The sequence below is a fragment of the Astatotilapia calliptera genome, chromosome 9 (genome assembly GCF_964374335.1).
Source record: "Astatotilapia calliptera chromosome 9, fAstCal68.1, whole genome shotgun sequence".
NCBI classification, from domain to species: domain Eukaryota; kingdom Metazoa; phylum Chordata; class Actinopteri; order Cichliformes; family Cichlidae; genus Astatotilapia; species Astatotilapia calliptera.
The window spans coordinates 33,186,090-33,207,223 of NC_137430.1; the positions used below are offsets into that span (position 1 = coordinate 33,186,090).

General features: G+C 43.3%; 2 protein-coding genes across 4 annotated transcripts in view; one reads left to right on the forward strand and one right to left on the reverse strand.

Moving 5' to 3' along the window:
- LOC113029618 (uncharacterized) overlaps positions 1 to 21,134 on the forward strand; it is a 430,622-nt gene that overhangs the window by 386,651 nt on the left and 22,837 nt on the right. The window contains exon 1 of one of the 2 annotated variants that reach the window (XR_013911570.1): positions 17,096 to 17,450. The exons of the other annotated variant lie outside the window; for it this stretch is intronic. The gene's annotated coding sequence lies outside the window, so the exon portion shown is untranslated. Of the gene's footprint in view, positions 1 to 17,095; positions 17,451 to 21,134 lie in introns of those variants that run through there. 2 annotated transcript variants of the gene reach the window in all.
- Positions 1,977 to 10,866, reverse strand: LOC113029613 (uncharacterized). 2 transcript variants are annotated; one of them, XM_080306796.1, is made up of 5 exons: positions 10,342 to 10,866; positions 9,262 to 9,368; positions 3,974 to 5,746; positions 3,133 to 3,408; positions 1,977 to 2,816 (listed from the first exon to the last, which is right to left on the reverse strand). In XM_080306796.1, exons 2-5 carry the CDS (start codon positions 9,277 to 9,279, stop codon positions 2,802 to 2,804), a joined length of 2,082 nt encoding a protein of 693 aa, XP_080162922.1. In that variant the 5' UTR covers positions 9,280 to 9,368; positions 10,342 to 10,866; the 3' UTR covers positions 1,977 to 2,801. The 2 variants fall into 2 exon arrangements, with proteins under 2 accessions (XP_080162922.1, XP_080162921.1); XM_080306795.1 differs by having other exon boundaries at positions 1,977 to 3,408; positions 10,342 to 10,864.

Here is a 21,134-nt window from a genome sequence, read left to right on the forward strand (position 1 = left end):
CACACCTATATGGGAGACTCAGTACCCACCTGGACCTCGCCTCCACCTCCAGCTAATCCCCGCCAGCAAACACATAAGCCATTCCAGCTTGTCAAATGGGGAAACACAACTCCTTGGACTGTTCTGATTTTCCTCTCCTACGTTTCAGTACCCTGGTCTGCCACAGGTTCCACCAGACCCAATCCAGTCTCAGCAGTTTAGTGACCTGACTGTTCCTTGCTCGCCCTAGCCCCGCACCTCACAGACGCCATGCTTTTGCACAAAGCTTAATCTTGTCTTTTGTCTAGAATATTTCTGTTAGGAACACTTGTAAATAAAAGTTTTTGTTTTTGCAAATCACTCCAAGCTTCCAGTCTTTGGTTCTGCACCTGAGTCCATTCCATGCCACGGGCCTCTGAGCCCTGACAGAATCAAAGAGGTGAGTGTTTGCACCGTGGAGTGTCCTGCAGCTCAAGACAAACAGCATAAGCATAACATTTTTGAGAGCGTAAACATGAAACATCAAGTAGTACCAACATCAAGTAGTTGACGAACTGGCAAAGAAACGTCAGCATAGAGCTTAAGCCTGATTGACTCAGTTAGCTCCAGGTGAGTGAAGCTGTGGTGGCCCTGCCCATGGGCAGATCCAAGGAGCCTCAGGAGCCTGGTGGAAATTTCCAGGCACTCACCCAGACCATGACACTAACAATAACTTTAATCTGTGCAACAAAAATAATACAGTCAGTACTTGTTTTTATTTGCAAAGACATGCACTCTCTGAAAAAATTATTCTTTTTCACTCAAGTCAGAGTGAAAAAGAAATTTTCACATTACCATTACTTATTACTTACCATGTTCACTGGTAATTGAACTTAAGGGGGCCAGATGTAGTCTTTCCAAGATGGCGCCATCTCTCGTTTCTGAAATATTTATGTATTGTGTTTATAGTGGTGTCCCTGCTAAGTTTTAAAGAGCCACTCGCTGTTGGTGTATGAGCAACAGACAATTCTTAATATTCGTGACTTACTGCTGATGCTCCCCTGCGTTAGCCAGCGATTTGGAGGACTCCCACTGCCTCTGGTGTCAGTCTGAATTGATGCGAGAAGTGGATGTATATGTGGCAGATCAGATCTTGGATGTGGCGTGTCCTTGCCATCAGCGATCTTGGCTGTTTAGAACTTCTCTCTGCCCTCAAACAGCGCTGCCTTCTACCTGTTTACCCAACGTTATCGGAGCATGCTCACCTGACGCGGTTTTATTGGTCACCATGCTGACAAAATATGAAGGGAGCTAGAGCACATATAAACCACTTGCAAGTACTGCATATTAAACCTGCTCAACACTGGCCCCAGCCAGTTTCTTTCACAATAGATCATAAGAAAATCATTATAACCGCTTATTTTACTAAAAGATCAAAGAGAAAACAAACATTCTAATCAATTAAGCTTAAGCATACAAGCAATTACTTATGAATAAATTTTATCGTAGCTAAATCAAACTTCCAGAAAGTCACAACATGATCATAATTTTCTCTCCCCAACCTAGTCAATTGTTTGTCCCCTTTTATTCATGCTAACCCACAGTCACTAATTCACACATATTCACTCAAAATAAAAACAAATCTATCATTTTTGGTCTGGATTGACATGCGGCAATCCTTTTAGACAGGAACTCCCAGGTTGCCACAGGTGGCTTCTCCTCAGCCAGTTGTAATCTGGAAAAGGTCACCTTATATTTGCTGTCCCGAAAAAATTTCAGCGCTGTTAATTCAATCTTGCAGGCTTGCTTACAAAAAATGAGAGCAAAAGAGAGCTTTTTATTAGCTCATCAAAACACGACACATAATCACCTGACCGGTTTTCTCTAAGTGCACTGGTACAATTTTAAAGGGCCCAATTCTTGACATGTCCATGTTTAATAAAACTCACTCTGTTAAAATTGTCACGTCCGGTGTGGCAGACGTGTGGAGTTGTAGAAAGGACCCGAAGGGCGGCAGCTCTGGTGCAGGTGAGTATTTATTTACAGGAGTGGGTACAAACAGCAATGGTGGGTGAACATGAAACTAGAAAACCTAAACTGGGCAAAACTAACAAAACAAACCAGAAACGAAGATGCAGGGAGGTCCGGGGAAATACATACGGAGGGAGACCGGGGGGAAACAACACAGACAAACCAGCAACGAAGACGAGGTAACACACACTATAAATACACACGGCAGGAATCAGGGGATGGGAAACAGGAGGGGAACACACCTGGAAGACATCACAGCTGACGAGGCAGGGGAAACGTAAATAGAACACACTGACATAAGACACAGACTTTCACAATAAAACAGGAACTTACACATGCAAGGGACTGACTAAGAAACGTGGACTTAACACAGGAATACATGGGCAGAACTGAATAAACACTAAACAGAGGAAAAACAGAACCAAAATCACAATAATAGAAAACACAAAACGAAGCAAAACTCGAAGCAAAACAAAACAGGAGCAGTAGAAGACCAAAAACGAAACGCGCACGAAAAAACACTGGCGCACAAAGAACAGTTCAGTAGTAAGTCAGGGGGCCGACCCGGAGGTCGCCGGCACAAAAGTCCACAAGTCAAACGGTCGGGGGGCCGACCAGGTGGGTAGCACAGGTGACAGAGCTAGTCCGGAGGCCGGCCGTGTGGAAAGCAACGGTAGCGATGTGGAGGCAGTTCAGGGGGCCGACCGTGCGGAAGGCAGAGGCGGCGACTCAGGCGAAGGGGGTCTGGGGGGGGCCCACGACGGCCATGGCGCCCCACCCATAGCCTGGAACGTGGCCGGTTGACTACTATATCATTGTAAAATTCCCTAAAGGAAAAAAAAAACAAAAAACTTAATGATCTTATGAATATCTTTCGAACTTTCTAAATCCCAGAAAGTCGAGAAATCAGATCCAAGTGTGACATCAGCTGACACTTTTTACAGGAGACTCCATCTGAACTCTGTGGAGCCTGATCTCAAGGTTTTTAAGTCTGACCCTGAAACCAGAAGAGGATCTTTCTGTCTCTTCAGATTCATTGTGATCCAATGATTTCGGTTCTGCATGATACTGCTGATGTTTGCACAGAGCAGATAATGAAGTGAATGTTTTTGCACATTGGTAACAATGAAACTGTTTATTTACAGCGTGGGATCGTTTATGCACTTCAAGATGATCCGCAGTGGTGAAGGATGACCCACACTGGTCACAGACTTGCGTTTTGACGTCACTGTGACAGAGTTCATGTTGTCTTAATTCACTTGGTGTGGTGAAACCTCTTCCACATTCTTTGCAGTAGTTCATTTTGTCTCCAGTGTGTCTGCGTTGATGTCGTTTTAGGCTCTGTTGCTGATTGAACGTCTTCTCACCACCACAGTGACGACAGGGTTGAGAAGTGGATCCATCTGTGTCGCTCTGCTTCTAAACAAAGACATAAAAGACAGTGAAGGTCAGGCAATTCCTTCAACATTTTTATCTTGAACTCCGCCTGAAATAAAGAGCATCTGTGCCAGCATCCAATTACATTTTACTATTTACATTATAACACTCAACTTACTGGCTTACAATGACTCTTAATTTGTAGGTAATCTACTTATTGGGAAGATTGGTGATTAAACTCCTGGATGCTCTACTCTGCATGCCACAAGATACAAACCCCAAGCTTCTCTCCGATGCATCTATTGGAGTGTAAATGTTAGATTGATAGGAAGGGAAGGAGCTTTTAAAACTTTACATTTTTCCAACATCAGGAAAGTTTCAGGAGAATTGTGTCAGATTTGACTGAATATTCTGTAAATGAAGTTTTCATGTCTCATTTAGTTTTGAAAATAACTCATTCACTGCCAGCCATTGGCAGTGAAAGAGTTAAACCCATTGACTCATTCACTGCCATTGACGTCTATAGACGTCAATGGCAGTGAATGAGTTAAACTTCATTAACATAATACTTCAAACTAACTACAACTGTAAAAAGAAAAATACATACCTCACAGTAACTGCACTTGTAGAGTTTCTCTCTGCTGTGAATCTTTTGGTGTGATTTGAGGTAACGTGGAGATTTAAAAGTCTTCTCACACAGTTCGCATTTATAAGGTCTCTTCCCAGTGTGGGTAAACATGTGCCGCTCTAAGTTATTGTATGTCACAAAAATTTTGCCACACTGATCACAGCAGCAAACATCCTTTTTTGTGTGAATGCGTAGGTGAATGTCTCGGCTGACTAGCCAGCGGAAAGTTTTTCCACAAATGTGACAGCTGTACGCCTTAAATCCGGAGTGGGTAACTTGATGACGCTGTAAGTAGCTACTTTGAGTAAAAGCTTTATCACACTGATCACAGCTGTACGCTTTAACTCCACTGTGGATGAGTTGGTGTGTTTTTAAGCTTCCAGCCTGGGTGAAAGACTTTCCACACAAGTCACAGCTGTATGCTTTAACTCCACTGTGGATGAGTAGGTGCATTTTTAAGTATGCACTCTGCGTAAAAGACTTTCCACACAACTCACAGCTGTATGCTTTAACTCCACTGTGGATGAGTTGGTGTGTTTTTAAGTATGCACTCTGCGTAAAAGACTTTCCACACAACTCACAGCTGTACGCTTTAACTCCACTGTGGATGAGTTGGTGTGTTTTTAAGTTTCCAGCATGGGTAAAAGATTTTCCACATTCATCACAACTATACGGCTTAACTCCACTGTGAAAAAGTTGGTGTGATTTTAAGTATGCAGCGTGGGTAAAAGACTTTCCACACAACTCACAGCTGTATGCTTTAACTCCACTGTGGATGAGTTGGTGTGTTTTTAAACTTCCAGCCTGGGTAAAAGACTTCCCACACAACTCACAGCTGTATGCTTTAACTCCGCTGTGGGTGAGTTGGTGTCTTTTTAAGGTGTCATGACGGTGAAAAGACTGTCCGCAGAAGTCACAGCTGTACGCTTTAACTCCACTGTGGATGAGTTGGTGTGATTTTAAGCTTCCAGCCCAGTTAAATGACTTTCCACACAACTCACAGCTGTACGCTTTAACTCCGCTGTGGATGAGTTGATGTTGTTTTAAGTATGCACTCTGCGTAAAAGACTTTCCACACAACTCACAGCTGTACGCTTTAACTCCACTGTGGATGAGTTGGTGTGTTTTTAAGCTTTCAGCGTGGGTAAAAGACTTCCTACACAACTCACAGCTGTACGCTTTAACTCCGCTGTGGGTGAGTTGGTGTGTTTTTAAGCTTTCAGCGCGGGTAAAAGACTTTCCACACAACTCACAGCTGTATGCTTTAACTCCACTGTGGATGAGTCGGTGTCTTTTTAAGCTTCCAGCATGGGTAAAAGACTTTCCACACAACTCACAGCTGTATGCTTTAACTCCACTGTGGATCAGTTGGTGTCTTTTTAAGCTTCCAGTGTGGGTAAAAGACTTTCCACACAACTCACAGCTATATGCTTTAACTCCACTGTGGATGAGTTGGTGTGTTTTTAAGTATGCACTCTGCGTAAAAGACTTTCCACACAACTCACAGCTGTATGCTTTAACTCCACTGTGGATGAGTTGGTGTGTTTTTAAGCTGTCAGGATGGTGAAAAGACTGTCGGCAGAAGTCACAGCTGTACGCTTTAACTCCACTGTGGATGAGCTGGTGAGTTTTTAAGTTTTGAGAAAGGGAAAACGACTTTCCACACTCATCACAGCTGTATTTTTTCTCCCCCGTTCTTCTGTGAGGTTTGTCGGCCTCCTGAGAGCGCTGACTTCTTGCTCCATGTTGGTCCTGCAGTGACAGCGATACAAACAGAGGCAGTGAGTGAAATGCAGTCGTGGAACAAACTCAACCTTCAAACTTCCTCCACTAACACTAGTTTTAAACCAAAGGTTGAAGTAGTTCCTTTTCAGGCAATACACTCGGTACAACACACGTGGTATGGGATATCATGCCCTCACGTGTCCTGGCTGAGGAACACACTGCAGATTTTGTTCAGTGATGAGGCAAACTTTTATGTGAATGGTGAAGTTAACAAACAAAACCACCGCTATTGGTCTGACTCTAACCCACATTGGATGGATCCCTCCAAGACTGTTGGAACAACAAAAGTGATGGTTTGGTGTGGTATATGGGGTACAACGATAGTGGGTCCATTCTTCATCAATGGAAACCTCAACGCCACTGGATATTTGAAATTGCTACATGATGATGTGTTTCCCTCTTTATGCTGTGACGGCCAGAGTACTGGGTTTAGCCCAAATGACTTGGTCTTTGGCCACAAAGTTCGGGGACCATTGACAATGCTGTGCGATAAGTGGTTGTCAGGTGAACCACCAGTGAACTTGATGGATTAGGTTAATGGTTTTCGGCACGGACTGTATGTGGCAGGTCAGTTGGCGAAACAGAACCTTGAAAAGGTTCAGGTCAAGATGAAATATTTTCATGACCGGCGTTCTGAAGAGCAGCAATTTAGTGCGGGTGACCAGGTTTTGGCTTTTCTTCCAATTGCAGGGTCACCATTCCAGGCACGGTTTGCTGGGCCTTACACCGTGGTACAGAAACTGTCTGAACAGAATTATCAGATTGCTACACCAGATCGCCGGAAAATAAATCAACTTTGCCAGGTTAATTTGTTGAAACCATATCATGTTCGTCCTTTATCCGTCAGTCTGTCAGGCTCTCTCTTTTCTCCTTCCGCATCAACATGTTGGAAAACAACATTGCAGTGCAACAACATTTCAATCATCATCAAGCTGGGCTTCCCCATGTTTGTTGGTTGAAAAAGCTGATAAATCACCACGTTGTTGCACAGACTTTCGTAAAGTAAATGCAGTGACCAAACCCGATTCCTATCCCTTGCCTCATATTGACGACTGTATTGACCAAGTTGGTGCAGCAGAATATGTGAGCAAGTTTGATCTGTTGAAGGGATATTAGCAGGTGCCACTGACTCCCAGAGCTCAGGAAATATCTGCTTTCATCACGCCATCTGGTCTTTATTCATATACAGTCATGGGTTTTGGTTTACGCAGTGCTCCAGCTACATTTCAGCGACTCATGAATATGGTTGTTAAGAGAGAGAGCGATATCAAAACAGCCATGAAAAGTTCTGCATATATGTGCCCAAGTGTTGTATTGAAGCAATCAAGTGATGAATAACTGTTTTCCACTATGTTGTTTTGCAATGTTTTTTGGGAGTTTTTTGCATTGTTGATTTGCTTCTTTGCCGAAGCAGCTAATAAAGCACAATTGAATACAATTTTGCCTCTTTCTTGTAAGATTCTATAATAGAATGAAACAATAATGCCAGTTATAAATAAAGAGAATTGAACGAATTACGAAACACTCATTTTATTTCTATTTGATCTGAAAGTTGTGTAATACTACAACCTGAAACGACAAATAGATTGTGTTGGCCTGTACAGGAGATAAAAGAAAAAAAAACACATCTGTTAAATGGAATAGTCCAAATCAACAAAGTAAACTGGACCTGGGCTTGTTGCAGGGATCTGAAATTACTAAACATTTTGTGAGTGTATGCACTCACACTTAGGACCATATAATAATAAATATGTGCGTGATGAAAGATTTCCTTTTTTTCAAGTCTGTCTTTGTACGGACCTGCCGTGTTCTCCGTTTTTTTGTACATGACTGTTTTGGAGGCAAATAAAATGCAAGTAGGGATTAAAACCGCAGAATTAATGATTACCGGTGCTGGAAATACTAGCGCTTGATGCAGTGTTTAGATTTTGTTGCCACTCGTACCCAACATGCAATGCGCGAAAGTCATGTGGTCTGTCAATCTCTGTTTGCATACAGGACCAACCGATCTACAGAAGATGACCTCTCTCTACCACACTCCGTGTTATGCTGTCACACCTGGAGAGGAAGAACACCCCTCTGCCAGAGTCCTTTTCATCGACTTCAGCTCAGCTTTTAACACGATCATTCTGCAGCAGTTGGTGGAAAAGCTGATGCTATTAGGTGTGGACCCTGCAACCTGCAATTGGGTTTTCAGCTTCCTGACAAAGTGACAAGAGGCAGTCACACATCAAAGACCATCTTGGTGAGCACAGGCTTTCCTCTGGGGTGTCCTGAGCCCGTTGCTGTTCAGTCTGCTCACACATTACTGTAAGCCAGACTCAGTGCTAATCATATTGTGAAGTTCAAAGACAACTGTGGTTGGTCTCATTACTGAAAACAATTAGTCCACTTATAGAATGGATGTGGAGCAGCTTGAAGTGTGGCGTAGATCCCATAATCTCATAAACAATAAAGACAAAACAGAAGACCTGTCCTTCTTTATTAATACCACATCAGTTATCAAAAAAGCACAAACGCATCTCCACTCCCCCAGGAGGCCCAGAAAACCTCACCTCCCCATCCGTTCAACTATTAGCACGGCTTTACTGTGATGCCTCCTGTCTACACACACATATAGCATACAATATACTCCCCAGATGCACACAATACTCTGTGAAAGGACTGTTGCTACCTGTATGAGCGTGACTATTTAGACTTGAGTTTTTGTTTTCTTTTTTTTATTTAGATGTTTTGTTATTTACCCTTTTAATTTATTACTGCCTTTTTACTCTTCTTTTTTTAAGCCATTTTCCTTTTTAATTTTATTGATTATTGCACTGTAGATTCTGGTGAGAAACTGTATTTCAGGTGATTGATTGATAGATATATATATATAGATTTGTTGGTTTTTGTTTTTTGCCCTTTATCACAGTTCCTCTTCCCCACTGTTTTTCTTTCCCTCTTTCTTTCTCCCAGTCATATCTGTCCCGTGTGTAGCAAGTGAAAATAAAATAAACAATAAAAGCAAAGGTAAATCAAATAGACTAATACAGCAAGGCCGGGATGGTCCATTTGGTAAAGTAAATCCGTTGGGCATCTTTCTTTGTCTCTAGACAATAATTCTGATGGCAAAAGAAACAAATGGGACAGGCAAAAAAGGAAAAAAACGAGAGAAACTGTATTTCGTTTCAGCCTGGGTATCACCATACAAAATGTCAATAAGCCTCTTCTTGAAACTTCTCCAATCTTGACAAACAAGCATCAGCTGATGAAGTGCACACAGTTTCAATAAAAGCTGTCACTTACTGTTATTTATTCATCTTTCAGTCACTTTAATTTTTAAAACTGTATATACTGTATATTCTGTGTATTTATTATTTCACTCCTATTGCCTGTTATTATTGTCTTTATCTTCAACGCATGCTGCTCGGTTGTTTGTTAATTGCCCCTTGAGGATAAATAAAGTTTTCTGATTCTGATAAAAGTGATATGTTCTTCACCTTTTGTGTTGATGACATTTATTTCCACTGTAGCAGCTGAGCTGAGTCCAAACGGCTGAAAATGTTCACCTGGTGCTCTGTCAAACTCTTCTCCTCCTGCTGATCAGCTGGGACACAAAACAGTAACATCACAGTGAGACAAGAACGTGAGAGGGACGTGTCCCAGGATTGAATTTAAAGCCATCATATTTACAGTTTGGATTTGGCGGACGCCCTCTTTATATATAAAGTTGTATATAGTATTTGTATTCTATTTTTATCTTATTGTATATTTATTTTATTTTATTCTATTCTGTACAGTTGTGTACTGTATTTATTCTTATTGTATTCTAATTTTTGCCTCATAACTTTTGCACTGTCCACTTCCTGCTGTGACAAAACAAATTTCCCACGTGTGGGACTAATAAAGGTTATCTTATCTTATCTTATCTTTACTTTTAGGAATAGTAACTGTGAAACTATGGCACTCATGACCATTGATCGATAGTCACGACATTACAACAAGTATTCATCAAGATACTTTTAAGAATATTCTTAACATGGACTCGGATTTTTAAAAAAATTATAAAAAAAAGAATTCTCTCCATCAATAAGAATTTACTGACTGCAACTTGAACGTTGACTCAAAATGACTTAAAATCATCCTGGAAAGATGCATTTGACAAATTATAGACAAAAAAAGCCTGATAAAGGACGCATGTCTGTAATGTGTCTGTGAAATGGATGAATGTTATTGACTGAGCGGATAATGAACAAGTGTGTTCTAGCAGCTGCAGTTTCAGCTGCGTGTGCTAACACACACACCTTCCTGTTATCACTTCAAATAGAAACGAGGCTGTAGAGGTTTGGTGCAGGCAGAAAAACAGCTGCAGGGACAATGAAAAGACTTTTCTGCTCCAACTTCTCCCAGCATGCTGAGCTAATGATTAGTTGGTGTTTTTCTCCAAACACTCTCTCACTCTTCTCTCAACGTGTTCACAATAAACTGTGAACAGACACCGAGGAGAGCAGCAGAAGACCTCATTCAGGAGCTAAACTCAACATGAACTGAACTCACAGTAAAGTTAGCTCGGTGCTTACCTTTAGATGAGCCCACAAACCGAGAGAAACTCCGCGATGAAGCTGCAACTCTTTCCAAACACAGGAAACAGATCAGGGAGCAGAGACCCACGTGGTTCACGCTGATCTCAGCTACGATCCAGGAGACAAGGGTGGGCAGATCGAAGCAGATATCGATCAGGACGTTGGTAGTGGTTTATGATCGATACTTTAGTTCGTTTCTCTCCTCTAAGTTCACTACTTTACTCCCGTTTCATGAAAAAGCAGCTCTCTCTGCTCGACTCCCTGTCACTACCCGATCCGTACCGGAAACCCGATCGGTACCCCGCATGCGCGAAAGGTTTGTACTTCCGGTCGTAGCGTTTTACGATAGTTATGGGTCAGAGTATCTGTTAAAATGTTAAGAATAACAAGTATATCTTAAAATGTTTGCAATAATGAAGCATTTCAGTACAATGTAGACAAAAACGAAAAATAAAAAGAAAGTTACGGATCAGGACTCTCCGATCCTTACTGCGCATGTGTAAAGTCTGACCGTACAAATCGGGTCTACCCGATCCGTACCGCGCTGTGTTTTCTTCTTCTTCTGTTCGTTTAATGGCAGTGTACTCCCCAGTGTACGAGGATACCGCCACCTGCTGACCGAGCGAATAAACCCTATTATAAACTGAATTATCGTCATTACAAACGTGTGTTAAATTTGATTTAGCGATAGTCGAGTGTGTTTATGCTTGTCTGTGAGGAGAGGATTGTTGGAATAGTGATGATGATGTGCGCTATCACTGCCAATTGTCAGTAAACAGTTCATCTGGCTGATGAATCTACACGTGAGATATTACAAAGTCTGTATTATTAACTCTGTAATTATGTAATTAGGCGCCATTCTTCTTATTTTACGGCGCTGTTGCTCAATCGGGGGACGCTCTCTGTTGAGGAGAAAAGCATGAATTTCTTTGTATACGGATTATCCATTGTTTAAATGTCCCGGGCAGTCGAAAAGAAGGCAGAGCTGTTGAGAAATGCTAGGAGCTAACTGGGCGCTAACCGCATCATTCAAATATATTGAATGTCGCAAAGAGAGGAAGTGACGTAAGATTTGCGCATGCGGGGTACCGATCGGGTTTCCGGTACGGATCGGGTAGTGACACTCCCCTCCTGCACAAACACTTTGCCCCGCCCCCTTCTTCTTGATCTGCTTTGATTCGATGCTGTTTGTACACGTGACTCGAAAAAGATGGCCGATGTTTTTTTTAAATAACCTTTATTTGTCAACAACAATATAAACATATAAGGCACTATTATTTATCCATGCATCTAAATATATACGGTTGAGCATTACAATAAGAGAAATAACAAGAGAAAGAAAGAAAAAGATGCAGAATGTGAGAACATAGACACAAACAGTGTGAACAGAAAGGGAAATCATGATCCACATCTCAGATAGAGAGGAGGCCTCCTTTTAACATAAATAGAACTTATTGAATAGAAATATAAGTTTAGGGGCCTTCTTTTCATTTATGTGTTTCGGCGATGTGAGGGAAGTTGCCCCCCCCCTTCTTCAAATCCAATAAAAGTGGTATAAAACGTTTGTGCTACATTTGTGCTGGTTTGTGCTGCAAAAAAAATTAGTTAACGTGAGTGTTCTCGGTGGTCAGGAACAAATGTAATCGCATGGCAGGATGCTGTAAAAGGACCAAACTTCAGCCAGGAGAACAACTGAGATAATCCATGCACAATACGAGGTTAGTCATTCATATACTGCTGCATGGGCTGGGCTGTAGTTACATCCTAAGGTTTTAAAAACTGAGCTTAAATAAATGATTAGCGGTAATAAAAGCCGAGGGAGGTCAACAGTGATCACTGACTGTTTTAGGAGCTTTTTAAGATTAAATAGAAGAAAATACAAAACATTAAACATGTTAACAACACAAAAGCCATATTAAACGCAGACTACTTTAGGCCCGGAAGTACTGTAGCATTCCAGCCGGACTTTATTCAGACGATGCACTTAATGATCATTACGGATGGACCATGGTGGGGTATTCCAACCCATTTATTCACAAATTACCATAGACACATTGTAAGAGCTGTAATCATAACATAAAACAAAATAAACATTCACTTGATATAACCACGTTTCCGTTATGCTAATTAATTCAGAGAAAAGGCACAGGAGGTGCTAGCATCAGCCTACTAGATCACTCATAAACTTATTAACAATCAAGTAATACATTTACAAATTGTCTGAAATGTAAACAACAAGTACAACACAAAAAACATACCTGTTCGCCTTCCAGCTAGATGCTAATTTAAAGATAGATGGAAAACGATAACCTTCTCATTAACCTTTTCTGCAGCAAGCGGTAGCAGTTCGATCTTCCTTCCCGGAAGTTGCCCGTTCCGAATTTCAAAATAAGAGTCTAATCTATATTATAAGGTATAATTCGTTCAGGGATTTAACTGTTTGAAAAATATCAATAAGATAAATAATCTGGGTCATTTACAAGCAGTGTTGGTCAAGTTACTTGAAAAAAGTAATCAGTAACTAATTACTGATTACTTCCCCCAAAAAGTAATCCCGTTACTTTACTGATTACTTATTTTCAAAAGTAATTAATTACTTAGTTACTTGGTTACTTTTTAAAAACACGATTTACAACCTGAATAGGTGATAAAGCGATAGATCTTTCAGCCCAATTCTACTTTTTCTACATAATCCATCATACAAAATGTAATCAAATGGAAAAGTCTCATTTTAAAACTTGTTTTATTAGTTTTAATCTTTTAACTTTATGCATCAAGCAAAAATTTAATTATATGCAACATTCTCTGACTTGTTTAATATTTAAACCTATTTTCTGCACATTCCAGCACATAATTTTTTTTTTGTGTGTGTTTACACTCAGTCTTTCAAATAGATGCAAGTAAAACACAGCAGAAAATAAATAACATCAAAGACTAGCGGTCCTTTTGCTCTATTTTCACCTGTAAAGCAGGAGTGGCGTAGGCGGAGGTTTACCCTGGTGCAGGTGTGCCGCAGTGGTCAGTGGAAGAATCCGCGAGTTTCTCTGTGAATTTCCCATTACGTGGTAGCGCACTCAGAGCTTGCTTGGAAGTTTAGGGGGGTGTTTTTGCTGTAAAAAGAAGTTTTCTTCCCACGCACAATGCTAATGGACACTAATGTTTTTGTCACTTTTTATGGAATCAAACTTAAAGTAAGGTCAGTACTTCCACGCTTTAAACGCTGCACGCTCATACTCTCTCCCGTACTCGAAATATGATCCATTGTTGATCTGCACACAGCTGTTGTCACGAACGTCGCACTTGCTTAAGTCACTGTCATGAGACATTCTTGCAAAAAAATCACGGTTTTAGTAACGCAGTAATGCAGCGTTCCTACGGGAAAGTAACGGTAATCTAATTACCGTTTTTGCAATAGTAATCCCTCACTTTACTCCTTACTCGAAAAAAGTAATCGGATTACAGTAACGCATTACAAGTAACGTGTTACTGCCCATCTCTGTTACTGTCTCTCTCTCTCAAGTAGGATTCGTCATGTCATCACTGAACAATCGGATAGAGACCGATTGCGTCCAGAGGCGAAGCAGCGGTACTTGCAGAAAATAGCGTGCATTGGAAATGTGGACCCGTATGAAATACGGCCGTGGAGTAGAAACCCTGAAGACCGTAGCCTGACATATTCTCGTACCTTGTCTGTGGAGTCAGTGTGTACAAGTCGTCATTCAAACAAAGGTAAGTCAGCTCGAGTACTGCGAGTAAAATGCATTTGATTTCCATCCGAACATTCACATTAGTGCAGCATAAATTCATTCATGAAGGAAAATTACAGTGAGAACATGTGGAGGCTGTTAGAGGGATAACATAGTGAGTTCAGTGCATTGATGTGACATTGTCCTGAAGGATTTAGTTATTCTTTATGATTAAAGAAATTGCAATGATTTATTAATGTTTATTATAAATAATACTAATTATACATCTTGCTTCCATATTTGTATCCCGTGTCACTAAAAATACATTTTATTTTAATTTTATACTTTGATTAATGACCTGCAGAATCTCCTTATCATATTAAGTGATTCATAATTGTCACTTTATGCTTTCTCCATCTCTAAAGTGATGACATCCTTGCATTACATACTTTAGGTTCATTTTCTGCCGGCAGGTTTCTGACAGAGAACAGGCAGGTTTACACTATAACCTGCAGCGATGGACACATAAAGAAATGAAAAATGACATGTATGTGCTAACTTTCTAAACACTTTGTTACATTTATGATAAAGTAGATAAAACACATTTATGTCGGCCTTGGATCATAGTTCTTGTTTTTGAACTTTGTCTGTGTGTGTTTCAGGTCCTGCACTCTCAAAGACTGAATGAACCAGCATTGCAGCCACAGGTCATTGTGAGCATCACAGGGAAGGTTGAAGCCGCCCACTGCACCTGTATGGCCGGAGTCGCAGAGACCTGCAGCCATGTCGCTGCTCTTCTGTTTAATGTAGAAGCAACAGTGTTGATCGTGGCACAAGGACTGTTACAGATGAACCTGCATACTGGGTTTTGCTGGGTAATATGACCAATATACAGCCAGAGGTTGGCCATAAGATAGACTTCTCCTCTTCAGCTGCTCAAAAAAGGCTCTTGATCAAAACATAAACAGACCATCCGTATTTTGTGTTTGGAGTGTTATGGACAGTGTTGGGTAAGTTACTTTAAAATAGTAACTTAGTTACATTACTAGTTACTTCTCTCAAAAGTAACTCAGTTACTTCAAGTTACTCGTTACTTTCAAAGTAACTAGTTACTAGGGAAAGTAACTTTGGTTTTCTCTCAGAATTCTCTTGTTAATGTGTTGCTTCCATAACTTTGCCAGTCTTCTAGCTTGCTTACTTGCCACAGTGCACTGTGCCACCTACCAATAGAAAGGAAAAAATAATGTGCATATTTCCACAAGAGAAACCCCACGCCTGGACCGTCATTGACTGCTGCCATGATTCTAGCCTACGTCACAGCGTCATGTGCGCCTTTTACATCCAACACAAAAACTGCAGTCGTGGTGCTTTTGATTGTACTCAGAACTCGGAAATTCTGCCTTCTGAACAGGAAGATGTAGGTAACACCAGACTGCAGATGAGCTGCATACAGAGCTGGACTGGGACAAAAAAAAAGTGCTGGGCATTTTAACTAGAGACCGGCCCACCATTATAGGAAAAATCATAAAGTCTTTGAATGACAATAAACACTGTTGTGACAGTGATGTGCACTGTTCTGATGGTATATATGCATCAATCTATCAATCGTTTGTTGTAAGATTCAGATAATTATTTTTTAAAAGCGAGACATTTTAAATGAGAATAAGAAAGAAAAGTATTTCTTTGTGCCCCCCTTTCCCTGTTAATGCCCTACCTGCCCCCCTGGCAACACTTTGCTAGATCCGCACCTGCACAGTTACCAGCTGTCAGCTACCTAAAAAAGGATCCTGGTGTTATTTGTCTCTCAGAAACAGTTCATAACTTCCCTTCAACTCATTCATGTCACCTAAAAGGTAAACCTGTTTCTCCATCACAGCTCTGATGATTCAGTAAGGACATCTCCTGGTTTCATCTTCATGTTTCCCTCTCACCAGATAACCAAACCGACATCATGACCAGCAGCTTTTTTGCAGCTGTGGCTCCAGCAAACATCAGCTGATACTAGAAATTAATATTATATAAATTCTAACAATAGCTGATCAAGCTTAAACGTGCTGCTGTTGTTTAGCGCGACATCCGCTGGTTTCCTCTTTCGGCGCAAAGTGAGCGATAAACAAACAAGAGAGAAAAGACGATCAGCTGATCATTGATCAGTTTCATGATTGAAGTAGAAACAGGAGAGGGAGGGGGGAGAATGAAAGAAGAGGCAGCTGTGCAGCGTAAACACAGAATAACTCCAGCTTTGTGTCTTTTTCATTGTAGCTGAATTAAGGGACAAACTGTTCCTTTTCACCTCAATAAGAAACGCGTAATATTTTCTCTGAATACCAGACGGGACGGTTGGCAACTCTAATAACTAATGAACAAAATAAAGTTCAACATCATTAACTTCATAGCACCACCCAGCTGTGTAGAAACTCCGTCATGCTAGCTAGTACGCAGTACGGAAAAAGTCAGAATAGCGAAAGTAAACTCCACCTAAACTTGGTTCATATCTGACCCAGAGAGACTGCAGGTCATAACTTCTTACCTGAAGTTCAGTTCACACTTGGACCGGCGGCCGCCTCGGGTCTCTTTTCCTTCTGTGTCCCTTTTCCTTCATCCACCCACTGGCCTCCACCACTTGCTAATGTTACTGAATCTGTGGAAGCTCCGCGATGCCACCACACGAAGTAACGAGTAACGACCCTATCTAAATCCCAGTAACGAGTAACGCGTTCCTGATTTTGGCATAATAACTACCGTGCTCGTTACCACAATAATAACGTAGTTACTGTAACGCGTTACGTAATAACGCGTTAGTCCCAACACTGGTTATGGAGTTTGCAAGTGTTTTGGAGTTTGTACATGCTTTGTCTCTAGGAGCCACCGTACTTAGGGACTAATAAAGCGCTATATAAATACAGGCCATTTTCTAAATAGAGCCGGAAATCCCATCACTACTCAGCAGCACAAATGTGTTCTCTCGGCTCAGCTGTGTCACACGAACGAATCACAGCAGAACAGAAAAAGGGGCGGAGCAAAGTGTGTGTGCAGGAGAGGAGTCGTCTGCAGCCCAAATGTGTTTTCTCAGGGCATCTGAGTCACGTGATCGCACAGTAACGAATCAAAGAAAATCAGGAAGAAGGGGGCGGAGCAAGGTGTGTGTGCAGGACAGGAGTCGAGCAGAGAGAGCTGCTTTTGCATGAAACGGGAGTAAAGTAGTGAACTTAGAGGAGAGAAACAAAGTAAAGTATCGATCATAAACCACTACCAACGTCCTGATCGATATCTGCATCGATCTGCCCACCCTTGTCTCCTGGATCGTAGCTGAGATCAGCGTGAACCACGTGGGTCTCTGCTCCCTGATCTGTTTCCTGTGTTTGGAAAGAGTTGCAGCTTCATCGCGGAGTTTCTCTCGGTTTGTGGGCTCATCTAAAGGTAAGCACCGAGCTAACTTTACTGTGAGTTCAGTTCATGTTGAGTTTAGCTCCTGAATGAGGTCTTCTGCTGCTCTCCTCGGTGTCTGTTCACAGTTTATTGTGAACACGTTGAGAGAAGAGTGAGAGAGTGTTTGGAGAAAAACACCAACTAATCATTAGCTCAGCATGCTGGGAGAAGTTGGAGCAGAAAAGTCTTTTCATTGTCCCTGCAGCTGTTTTTCTGCCTGCACCAAACCTCTACAGCCTCGTTTCTATTTGTATGGACTCAAATGTCGTCATAAATATTTTGTATTTGGGTTTGTTTTGTTTTTTTTGTTTTTTTTGTTTTTTTGTGTCCCGTTTGGATCTTTAGCCATCAGAATTGTTGTCTGAAGGCCAAGAAAGATGCCAAGCGGATTTATTTTACCAAGTGGATCATCATGGCCTTGCCATATTGGTCCATTTGATTGACCTTTATTATAATTATGAATTTATTTTATTTTCAGTTGCCACAAACGGGACAGACACGACTGGGGGACAGGACAGGGAGAGAGAATGAAAGAAAGAGAGGGAGAGAAAGAAAACCAAAGGGGAGAAGAGACGGTGAGAAGGGGGAGAAGAAAGAAAGAAAAACAAACAAAAAAAACAAAACACCTGGGTCACCTGTAACACCTGGGTCACCTGTATGGAGAAAAAAAACAGAAGAGAAAGCAAACAACAAAGAGCAACATAATAAAAAAAACCACCATCACAATAAACTAGCTAGCAGTAGATATCAGTAGATACTAAATAATAAACGATATTGTGCAGCACGCAAGATAGACAGTGCACAGTGTGCTTTGAGGCAGCAGCCAAGAAAGCTGTAGTCCGCGTCTGTGAATACCCGTGTGTACACTTGTGTGCATACCTGTGTGGATCAGCATGCTTGCATTCCAAAGGTTTCTCCATGTAACGATCTGCTAGGGAGTGTGGGGGGGCCACAGCCCCGTCCTCCAGGGTATGAAGCAGGCATGGAGGAGATCAAAACTCCAGACATCCAGAGGCCCCCAGAACACAAGAGACCAAGGAAGACCAACAGAGGGGCAGCCGCGCCACTGTCCCTGTAAGAGCTGAGGAGAGTCCCAGATGAGGGCTCACTCAGCAGCCGCGGAGCGAAAGCCAGGGGGAGTTGCAGTGACGCGCCCGTGAGCTCCGCCGGCAGCCAGCCGTGCCTGAGTGACTGAGCCCCAGGCCGAGAGGCCGGGGGCACCCCACCTCCGAAGTGGCCCGAGCGAGCCCCAGGCTCCAGGCCCCGATAAGCGGCCGCCAAGGAGTGAGCCGGTGTGTACCCGGACGCCCACCCCCAGACACAAAGAACCACCAACGCACCGACACCTGAGGGAGTCCGCCACTGGCAGGGGAAGTGGTGGGTGGAGATAGGCCTCCAAACCTTGGAGGGCCTGAGATGTCCCCAGAGAGGTGGCGTCTGATACCCAACCTGACATATAGACACAGACATACAGGCACACACAGACACAAACATCCATCCCCACCCTCATGCTCTCCTATGCACTTACTCCACACTCAACCAACATGGAGACAGACATAAAGAGACGATCTACACACGGTCACACTCCCCAAGCGTACTCTACGAACCGGGTCTAGGTACCCTTGCCCCTGGAGGGGGGAACTGCACCCAGACCCAGGTGGTGTTATCCTTTTCCCTGCGGTGGGGAGAGGCAGACCGCCCCGACTCCGCAGCAGCAGGGAGGCCCCAAACTCCAGACCGCAGCTGGACGGCCAACTCCTCCTAGCCCCCCCGCTCCAGCAGGCTGCAGAGAACGGGGGTGAGAGAAGACTCCAAACCTCCCTCCACCCGCTCATTGTAGTGTTGATGCATGTGTGTTCTAAGGTGCAATTAAAACCCAGGAGGGCATGGAGCTACCTGCCAGAGAGCAGCAGGTAAGCGCATAGTCCCTCCTGTTAGCCCTCAATGTCTACGTGTATTCAAAATTGAGAGGTGGGCAACGACGCCAGGGGTGAAGTGTACACCCTGATGGTAATTTGGACTCTGTGTATCGTGCCCACCCCCAAGATCCTATATGTATGTGTAATGAGAGTGTGAGTAATGTGAATGTCTAAGTTGTGGGATAAAATTGAGGCAGAGGCAGCCAGAAGGGGACAGAGGGGGGGGGGGTAGCCTCCTCTGCACCCTGGTGACATACCCCTACTCCAAGGCCCTGCATGTGTGGGTGGTTGTGGTGGAGCGGGAAGAGGGAGGCAGCTGGAGATGGGGAGGGAAGGAAGGGAGGGGCAGGTGACCCCTCCCTGGGGCCAGCTCCCCCGCTGACCCCAGTAGGCACTCCCATACTCCGCGACCCGCCAGGAAAAGGGGGCCCAGGCCCATCCAGACCGGGGCCCAGCGCAGCAGCGCCCCCCGGCCCCACAGAGCCCAGGACAGTCCACCCAACCCCACCACAGAGAAAACTGCACCCACCCCACCATCCATTCATCTTCCAGACTACATGAGACAATAGACGCCCAGGCTGAGATCTTCCTCCACCTCTCCTGTATCTCCCCCTCCTGCAGAGAGTTCCTGAGGAGAGGAAAGCTCCTGCAAGATGTGACAATCTCCCCCACCAGTTGAAGAGCCCCCCAGGCGGCTCGACGCACCGGCGGCACCCTGCGCCAGGGATGGGCCCCCATGCACCCACCCGCCCACAACCCCTGCAACACACAAACCAGGACCCAAGGCCCCGAGGCCCGGCCAGGGCCCCAGCCCAGAGACGGAGCGCCCCCAGAACCTCACGCCCATCCCGGACCCACCCAGGGGCAGACAGGCTACCAGGTCAGTAACCCACGTCCGTCAGCACAGACCCTCCCCTAGCCCCGCTGCACGCAGCCGCGAGGAAACAGTCACCCGAGAGCCAAAAGAGCCCCCACCCGGACATGACCGCTACCCCGGGTTGAGCCCCCCAAGGAAGATGCCTCCGGGGAACCCCCCGACGCCCTAAGCCTGTCCCTACCCCCACACCAGTCACAACAGTGAAGGCGGGACCAAACTATGACCCCCCACCCCCACTAGGTGATGGAGCTGATCAAAGGAGCCCAGAGCAATTGATCTGATGTGGTGGTAGAGGCTGTATCAAGACTAATGTAATCTAATAGATAATTTCTATATTGGTTAGAATTAAGATTGTTTTTATTTTTCCAGTTCATGAGGACAGTTTTCTTGGCTATGCATAGGGCAGTGAAGATCATATGGGCTATATTCTTATCTGAAGTGACATTATCTAAGCTGCCCAACAAACACACTAAGGGGGAAGTTGGAATGTTACATTTCAGACACTTTGATAAGTCTTCACATATCTCGCGCCAAAACTTTTGCACTGGTGGACAGAACCAAAGAGCGTGGATGTAATTGTCTGGTGTATTGCCTTGACAGTGTGAGCAGTTGTTGAAAGATGTAAAGCCCATCTTGAACAGCCGATGACCTGTATAGTGCACTCTATGTAGTATTTTGTATTGTATTAATTGCAGACTGGGATTTTTAATTAATTTAAAGGTTTTTGAGCAAATCTGAGACCAGAAGTTTTGGTCTAAGCTGACTGATAAATCAGCTTCCCACTTTGCAATAGGAAGGGATATTGATTCATCTAATTTAGAAAGTGTTCTGTATATTTTAGATAATAATTTGGGGGATTTAAGAGTAAGAAAATGTGCC

Excerpts from the sequence above, each read along its gene's own strand:
- LOC113029613 (XM_080306795.1), bottom strand. Across the intron at positions 3,409-3,973 it reads ACAAGTGCAGTTACTGTGAG|AAGCAGAGCGACACAGATGG; the intron begins GTATGTATTTTT and ends GTCTTTGTTTAG.